We start from the raw sequence: 9,670 nt of genomic DNA, 5'->3' as shown, positions 1-9,670 counted from the left end.
TTGAAAAAAAAAGCAACCCCCCTCCCCAAACACCACAAAAACATCCCGAGAACGCTGCAGAGATTTCTGCTCAAGGCTGGAAAAATGCAACTTGAGGGGGGGATTTTGGTGTTGGAGTAGGAGCAGGGAGGGGGCTGTCGCTTTAACCCTGCTGTCTGCTCACGTTGGAACCTCGGTCTGTCTCTATGTAAATCCACAGCTCGGGTGCAGGATGGGATCTCGGCATATTCAGTGGGACGGGTTAGCTGGTGGCTGCAGGCAAATACAACGCGGCGAGATCAGCTCTCTCCGAAATCTGGGGCTCTTCTCCCTCCCCCCACCCATCATTATTTCACTGAATGGTGCCAAACTTGTCTGATGCCCCGTTCTAAAGTGCAGACTGGACGTTAAGCACCGAAAAGGTTAACGTGACTGGAGCGTTGCTTTTATTTTGAAGAATTGCCTGGCTATGAATTAATCATTACTCACTTCCAGCCTATTGGCGAGGGCGCTCCCTGTCCTTTTTCACAATTGGCTGCTGCTACCCCCCCCCCCCCCAACACCGTCTTTACACATTTGGCAGGCACCTGGGTCCTTCATTAGAACGAGATCTTCAAAGTGAACGAGGCTCTACCGCACCTCGGGCTTGGGGGTGGGGGGGGAAAAAAAGTGTGTGCCGTAGGCATGGAAACGAGTGAAGCCAGCCCGGCTGCCGCTCTCTCTACCTCGGCGGCTGAGGAATGAGAAGATAATGCGGGGAACCTCGGCAGCTTGGCACACTGAGCGGCCTCCAAGTTCTGACGATGAAGGCTGCAAGCTGGCACAGCGCTTGAAAGGGGGACGCAAAGCGTGGCGGAGACCCACACAGTTAATAATTACTTCTGAAACCTGCTGATGGGGGTTACTGTGCATACCTTGAGCGGTCTGAGCCATGGTGGATTCGCCTTCTGCTGAGGCAGTTTCTGTGCCTTTGAAACCGGCAGCATGAGTCTGTGTGAGTACATGTACATTTGTGTGTGAGAGAGAGAGAGAGAGAGAGAGGGAGGGTAAGTAGATACCTGGCAGAGTACTAGCCCAGGCACAAGGCTGAAGCATTGGTTAAAAGTTGACGAAATACAAAAGGGGTTTCTTCTCTTACAGGTGGAGTTCGCACGATGTGACATGAAGGCTGTCAACCCGCTTGTGGAAAAGTTGCAGTGAAAACCGCTGGCGGGTGACCACCTGATCCGCTTTCGAGCCGCCTGAACTTCGATTTTGATGCTGTAGTCACTCCTTCGAGCCCAGCTGACTGAATGTGGGGAAGCAGATTTCAGTTTTGCCTTGAGGAAGTTGCGGCTGTTGGGGTGACACACTGGGCAGTCATGGCCTTGGAGGGTGCCCAAGAAGCCAGAGGCTCCCGCGCCCATCCACAGAAAGTCGCTGCACAGGGGAGAGGCCGACCTCAGAGCATGAAAGAGATAACTCTCACATTTGTGAAGCAGGCAAGAATTCACGGGATCAAATACATCTGCTCACAACACTATTCGCTGCACCATCGAGTGGTTTGGTTCTTGGCCTTTTGCACCTCTTTGGGGTTCCTGATCTCTTGGTCCTCTAATCGATTCCTTTACCTGCTCTCGTTCCCGTCCCACACCAAGTTTCACATGGAGTGGACCAAGGAGCTGAACTTCCCCGCTCTCACTATATGCAACAATAACCCCATCCGCTTTTACCAGTTGACCAAAAGTGACCTGTACTACGCGGGGCAGTGGCTGGGGCTGCTCACCGAGAACCGCACCGCTCGCCCCCTGGTCATTGAGCTGATCAAAGAAGATAGGCAGCAGTGGTTCCAAAAACTTTCCGACTTCCGCCTCTTTCTGCCGCCCCGGAGTTTTGAAGGCATCAGCCTGGATTTCATGGACCGCCTGGGCCATCAGCTGGATGACATGCTTCTTTCTTGCAAATACCGAGGGGATATGTGTGGGCCGCAGAACTTTACCTCAGTGAGTCTTGCCATTTCTTCCTTTTCTTAGAAAAAGAACTTGATTTGGAAATTCTTCATTACTTTTGACCTTAACAAAAAGTTTGTGCTTAAGGAGGGTGCATGTATTTTATACAATATCCCCGAGTGGGCTCCAGACCGTTCAATGTACCTCATTGAAATGACACTGATGACTTGCTATATCCCAGCTGTTATTTCACATCATGTGACCGTATTAAACGTCACAATATTAAATGCAAAACAATACTCATGTTGCCTAAGTGTAGAGTTTGATAGCTTTAAAATTAAGTATTATAAGATGTGTATATATAAAGGGAATATGGGCATGATTTTGATCATTAACAGTTTCGTGTGGATGTATCAGAACCTGTATTCCAAGACGATCATTCTAGGTAACCGTGAGTTGTTGGGAAGGATTTCCTGAACTAATGAAGTGGGATGTGAAGCTAATTGCTAGGCCATGCAGTCTATAATGGCAAATTAACTAATTGCTGGATTCCTGTGGTCAAGGTGGATATGGAAGCAGATATCATCCTTATTATTAATAAACCAAACATCACATTTACTTGGCATGAGTTTTTAGCAACTTGAGGTGATCCAGGTACTTTACAGAGATATGGTCGCTACAGAAATCCAAAGAAACAGCCCACTCCACAAACTGTTTCTACATTTCCATGTTGCTTGATAAGAAAGCCTAGGCTACAACAGATTTAAACTATTGTCATGTCCTTGTTGTGCTGTTAATGAATATGGATTGTGAAAATTATATTTTTATGTAGACACAGCTTGTGGTGTCAGATACCATTGCAGTTCATTACAAACAACTGTCACAATAATATTCTTGGTCACAATACTAGCATACCAATGCTCCTTTGATAGCATATAGAGAATATACTCTCGACACATCCCACGGTTAGATAAGGAGTAGGTGTACGATATAGATGGCAAGTCAGGCTAGCAGCATGATGTGATTGTGAAGGTAGAACAGTAGAAATATATTTTTGTTTCTAACGTAAAAGAATTATTAGTTTGGAGGTTGCACTGTTGGACAAATGGTTAACACATTTGTATCCATTCCCCTATGTTTCAAAGGCTTTAATCTGCTATTTTAATGGTGAGATAAGGTACTTGATTCAAATGTGTTAACTTCCCTATGATATTATTGCTCAGCCTAATTTCCATAAAGTCTATTACTGGCTGAGGTAGTGTTTGGTGCAGCCAGAACTCTGACTCACATTCACATCCAGAATGATGGTATGGAAGCTTCCTCTATCGATTTATGATTTCCACACATTATGATCTTTGGGTTAATTCGGCATGTTTAGCAATCCCATTAATGGTTGGGGGGGGGGGGGGGGGAGGGTTCGTGGGGAACTGACCCTAGAGCTGCTTGGTAAAGCAAATGGAAATATCCCATTGATGCAGTAGAGGGTGCTCTGCTGATTGAGGTGAGGACATTATTAGGAAAATGCAAAGGGAACGTCACTATCTGTTTTCCCATGTAGTAAAAAAAAAGTATAATGTTAAGAAATATTGGGAATAATACGATAGCACAGAATCATAGAATGATTGCAGCACAAAAGAATGGCATCCGGCCTGTTGTGTCTGTACTGAACATTCGAAGGAACAGTTCACCTTGACTCCTAGAGCCACACCCCCTACCTTCTCCCTGTAATCCTGCACATTCTTCCTTTTTGGATAAGAATCCAATTTCTTCTTGAATGTTTCGATTGAACCTGCTTCTACTACAATCTCTGGCAGTACATCCCAGATCCTAACCACTCACAGTGTGAAAAGATTTTCCTTATATCGCCATTGTTTTTTTTTTGCCAAACACCTTAAATTTGTGCCCTCTGGTTCTCGATCCTTCCACCAATTGGAACAGCTTCTCTATATCTACTTTGTCCAGACCGTTCAGTATTTTGAATAACTCTATCAAATCACCTCTCAACCTTCTCCAAGGAGAACAGTTCCAGCTTCTCCAATCTACCTACGCAACTTAAGTTCCTCATCCCTGGAACTATTCTTGTGAATCTTTTCTGCACCCTCTTTAATGCCTTCACATCCTTCCTAAAGTGTGTTGCCCAGAACTGGACACTGTTGAGGACAAAAGTGTTTTATACAGGTCTAACATAACTCCCTTGCTTATGTACTCTATGTCCCTATTGATTAAAGCCCCAGGATGCCATATGACTTATTAACCATGCTCTCAACCTGTCCTGCCACTGTCAATGATTTTTGCATGTACATACCCAGGTCCCTCTGCTGTTGCACCCCTTTAGAATTGTATCCTTTATTTTATATTGTCTCTCTGCATTCTTCCCACTAAAATGAGTCCCTCCACACTTCTCTGCATTAAATTTCATCCACCCATTCTACCAACTCGTCAATCGCCTTTTGAAATTCTACACTAATCTCCTTGCAGTTCACAATACTGCCAAGTTTTCTATCATCCACAAATTTTGAAATTGTACCCTGTACACCAAGGTCTAGGTCATTTAATATATATCAGAAGAGTAGGGGTCCTAACACTGACCCCTGGGGAACTCTACTATAAACTTCCTTCCAGTCCAAAAAAAAGTAACTGTTAACTCTGTTTCCTGTCACTCAGCCATTTTTGTATCCATGTTGCCACAGCTCCTTTTATTCCAAGAGTTCTAACATTGCTTATAAGTCTGTTTTGCAGCACTTTTAGAATAAACAAACAGTTTGTGGAATAACATAAATAGGTATATTGGATTGATGCTCCCTAAAACAATAAAAGGTTAAACTGGGACTGGTGATGTTCAACAGCATAAATTATTGCAGTAGAGCTAGCATAAATGGTCATACTGGGACAAGTGTTGAATAACAGTATGAATAGTCCCACACTAAATTAGCAGCTTTCTGGAACTGTGTAATTGATCATGCTGCTGTGGTAGTGTTGTATAGAAGGCCACACTGGGACTGGCACGTTGTGTGAGTTGTCACACTTGGGGCTGAAGCTTGGCTATAAGATCAATGCATGTTGCGAAACTGAAAACGATCTAAGCAGCTTTTGTGCAATAATGAAAATTAGTCACAGACTAGCATCTTTTCCGTGGTTGCTGAAAGTAACATTCAGAATAGTGGCATTGTCTAAAAGCAGAAAACTTAACATTTTGCAAAGCTACAGTTGTATGGAAGTAAAATAATCACACACAGGTTATTGGCAGTGTTGTAACAATGTAAAGTAGGTGGTATATATTGTCACACTTAGACAAGGGCCTCTTCTGTACGTTCCTGAATACAAATATTTGATCCAGCAACTTGATACACCTTCAGTTGTGAATGAGTACATGTTATAAAATAGTGTACAAAGTCATTTGTGGTTTCTCAGTTATTATACCACTATCCATTATATAGTTTCAGCACCAGAAACTATGGGATTACCAACAAATGCTATCTAGGTGCTGCTACTAGAAATGTGTACGTATAGACTTTGGGTAATGATGAGTGCAGGCTTGGCAGCGTTGGTGTCCACAGCTCAAATAGCTGATGAACACTCCTTACCCATCCAGCCATTCAAATGAACAGTGCCAACTTTGGGTAAATTATTGAGACTTTAATTGCCCAGAAACCATACACCAGCAGGAATTGGCGCTGTCAAAACAAAATGATGATGTGAAAAAAATGGAAGAGATGGTATATTCAATATAGATGGACCATCGGCTAAAGTATAACAATGTAGACGATCAGAATCTTATTATCTTTGCTCTGGAGCTTTATATAAAAAAGTAATGGTTTTACTTCATGGAAGTGCTGTTCTATGTGCAGTATCTGGTATGACCTTCCTCTGAAAACTTTGTTCAGTGTCCAATGTGGACAGTTCTCTCTCATAGCCCCAGTACATAAGCAATATCTGAAATGGTACACTCTTACCCAGAATATAAGAGTACAGAATCGCTGGAGTGCTCCCTGTTGCATTTCTCCTCAATATTGAAGCACACAGATCAGCACACAACAAATCAACTTTTTTTTTTCAAATATATGTATTTGTACTTAGTCTGTGTTGACACTGGCATGACTATAATTACTGCCCATCCTTAGTTGCCCTGAAAGGATAATAGTGGGTCTCCTCCTTCAATTATTGAAGCCTTTGTACTGATGGTGCTCCACAGTAGTGTAAATAGGGAATTCCATGGCAGTGGCCCAGGAACAAACAAGGAACACCAATATTATGACCAAATCATGGGTAGTGTACAATTTGGAGATGAACTTGAAGGTGCCAGTATTCCTACAACATCACTACATCTGCACTTTGGATTTGTAGGGAAGGGAGAATTCTGGCAAAATAGTAGCGGTGAGTTGCTGCAGTGCATCCTGTAGCTTGCACGTGCTAAAGCCAAAGTACACTGGTGATAGAATCCAGTGACAGAAGAACGGCTTTGTCCTGAATGGTGTTGAAGATTTTGAATGTTATTGCAGCTGCTGTCATCCAGGTGAGTATTTCAATATACTTCTAACGTGAGCTTCGTAAATGGTAGATGAGCATTGTGGGGTTAGATGAGCCATTTGTTTCAGTATCCTCAAACTCTGCTCAACCACTGTAGCCACAGCGCTGGTATGGCTGGTTCATCCAGCCTCTAGTCAGTGATAATCCTGTGATATTGGTAAGTAGAGTACTTGAGTGATAGTGGTGTAACTGAAATTTAGGAGGAGGTGGCTGAGTGGTTCAGATCATCTTTTCTTGGACTTGAACTCAAGTTCTGTCGAAGGGTCATGAGGACTCGAAACGTCAACTCTTTTCTTCTCCGCCGATGCTGCCAGACCTGCTGAGTTTTTCCAGGTAATTCTGTTTTTGTTTTGGATTTCCAGCATCCGCAGTTTTTTTGTTTTTATCAGATCATCATTATCTGACAGCTGACAGGAATGTTGGCTACTACTTATCAGCCCAGGCTTGGTGTTGTCCATGTTCTGCTGTAGAATAACATGGACTTTATCACTGAAGGAGCTGTAAACGGAGCTGAATTGTCCCATCCCTAACAGTATATTTGAGGAAAGGTCATTGAGAAAGCAGCTGAAAAGGCTGGACCAAGAAAGCTTTCCTGGGAAAGTCCTGCAATGATTTCCTGGAACTGTGATGACTGACCTCTGACAACCATTAGCATCTTCCTTTGGATCAGGTCCAACTGTAGTCAGTGGACTACTGTCCCTTTAACATTGATCGGTTTAATTAGGGCCCCTTGCTGCCATAATCTTTTGACTGCTGCCTTGATATCAAGGGGAGCTATTCTCACCTCTCCCCTTGTCTGTTCATGTCTGCATCATGGCTATTATTACAGTTGGAGGTGTGCGGTTCTGTGGAATCCAAACTAAGTGTTAGTGAACATGTTGTCAGTGTATTATAGATGAGATTGTCATAAGTGTCTTGGTCAGGGCAGCTCCTGTGCACAGGGCCACAGTTCCCAGTGCATTTTCCGTTAAAATTCATGTCTCTGTTGGAACATAGTGACAAAGTGTTCTAGAGTGAAACTATACAGTGCCCCAAATTGATGCAACAAAGATTTGATGCCTCGCTCTCCTGCCAAATCCAGATCTCAGCAGCCTCACTAAGGGGAGAAGCCAATGACCTCCCTGCAGAAGGAAAATGAGAAGATGCCTTGTCACCAGCCCTCTATATCTTTGAGGGACATTTTATGAAGATGGAAAAATAGGAGGAAAAATACACTTAATAATGGGACAAAGACATTAAATCAATCCAAATAAATCTCCAAAGCAGTTTCTGTATGCTTGAAGAATTATATTTGAACTCTGCACTATTCTATTGACAGATATTCAGATAAATAGAGAAGGTAATCATTTTGAGCCCATTACTCTCAAGTTATTGGAACAAAATGATTTCAAAAATAGTGTTCAGTCATTGGTTTTGAACTCCATTCTTATTTGAATTCCAGACAGGCCCCAAGTTCAAGAGTAGTTCAACATAAGTGAATGTGCTTTGGACTACATCCTAATTAAGGATTCATACCTTGTCGACATAAAAGAAATTGACCTTGAATTTTCTCGTTCTTCCTGCACACTATTACTGTAACATCAATGGGCGTGCAGCTGAATCTTCATTTAATTATGTAAAACGGGGTTTTTGCTGCATTTCCAGTGAAGTTGTGGCATCAGAAGCTGCAGGTGGTCACACATCTTACACTGTCCTTTTATAGACATTAATGGTATAGGATATGCAAAGTTGCACGGGATTCTGGTGTAACCCTGGAAGAAGGTGAGAAGACATCCCGAAACCAGCCCCCAGAATTAAAGTGGAAACATGGCAGAACTTCAACCTCTGTCCAAAGTCATTGCAAAAGCCAAGACTTCTACAGTTAATTACTTCTAGAGTTAATTTTTATTGTAGTGTTGGGGGAATGAGAGGTAAGAAAGGTCTAATATTGTTTTGTTGCCATATGAACACGTGAAATCGCAAATACATGACAGACTTAAGAATCCATCATTAACTAAAGATGCAGTTGTATACACTGAATTATTCATTAAAAGGTCAGGATAGTAAAGATTTTGGTACAGCCTAAACTAGACCGCACATTCCATTTGTGACCTTTTGTTGAAAAGAGCTCCTGATGTCAAGGTATGACTGAAATCGATCAAAGTGAATGACAATTATCTGACTGAAATATCAGGCAAGTGTATCACTTACACCCACAGGTTATTTAATATTGTTTGGGATCATGTCAAAATTGTAATTGAAAGTAGGCTGAGATAAAGCTTTCTGATTGTGGGTGTGTTACCATTCAGTAAGCACTGTAACGTAGAAGCCAGCTTCAGAAATTTTATTTTACTGTCAGACATGATAAATGCTAAGTGGTAATGTTATATCATTTTGAATTAGATGAAGCATTGCTCTGGTATTCATCATGCCATTGGCATATAAAAAGGGCAAAACTTTGAAATCTACGTGCTGATTTTTGATCATTTTAATGACTCTAACATAACCTTCATAGAAATTTCTGAATATCTTCTTGAACTCCTCCCTGCAGGCAAGGATTTTCAAGTTAATCGGTGCTTGTAGGAAAAGCACTGAGTGCGTGAATTGTTAGATTTCACCTTTTGCTATTTTAACCTTAACAGTGTCTAGTGTCAACGTCAAAAGGTCATTCTCCAAGGTGAAAATCTTTATACGTCAAAAAGGGGGATAAAGTATCTAAAGAAACATGATGATTTAGTTTTTTTGAACAATCTTCCATTTCAAATAAGATGGGGTCCCGTTATTTTGCCACTTGTTGTTTTACCTTGTTACGATTTTTGCCAGCTGCGATGAAAGTGGAACTTGGGGGAGAATTTTCATGTCGGCCCAGCATGCCAACACGTAAAATGATGTGCAGTGATGTCGGGCATGAATTCCGATGTCACCACACGTCATTCAGGTCTTCCGTTCGGCGGGCATGTGCCGGAGGCAGCTGCGCGCCCGCCGAACTGACAAAGGCCTGTTAAGGCCATTAATAAACCAATTAAACTAATTCTCAACGTTGAGAACAGCAAAGGGCCCAAGCGGCCTTCGCGTTTTTCATGAAACCTCATCCATGGCAGGATGAGGATTCATGAAGGTTTTATTAAATTAATAAATATTTTTTACAAATTTCATAGACAATGCATGTCCATGAGCTGGGACATGTTTATGTCACATGAGGGGACATCTAAATAATTTGTCTTTCTTTATTTTAAACTTTCAATTTGAATTTAATC

General features: G+C 42.2%; 1 protein-coding gene across 1 annotated transcript in view; it reads left to right on the top strand.

The window, feature by feature from the left end:
• The first annotated feature begins 1,261 nt into the window (after nucleotides 1-1,261).
• The window catches only part of asic2 (acid-sensing (proton-gated) ion channel 2), a 460,284-nt gene continuing 451,875 nt past the window's right edge, over nucleotides 1,262-9,670 (top strand). The window contains exon 1 of the mRNA XM_041173261.1: nucleotides 1,262-1,961. Coding sequence (XP_041029195.1) covers nucleotides 1,272-1,961 — 690 coding nt within the window. The 5' untranslated portion in view covers nucleotides 1,262-1,271. The remainder of the gene's footprint in view (nucleotides 1,962-9,670) is intronic.

Source organism: Carcharodon carcharias, chromosome 23 (assembly GCF_017639515.1).
Source record: "Carcharodon carcharias isolate sCarCar2 chromosome 23, sCarCar2.pri, whole genome shotgun sequence".
Classification (NCBI taxonomy): domain Eukaryota; kingdom Metazoa; phylum Chordata; class Chondrichthyes; order Lamniformes; family Lamnidae; genus Carcharodon; species Carcharodon carcharias.
Note: the sequence above shows the minus strand (reverse complement) of the source record. Positions and strands in the feature narration are given on the sequence as shown.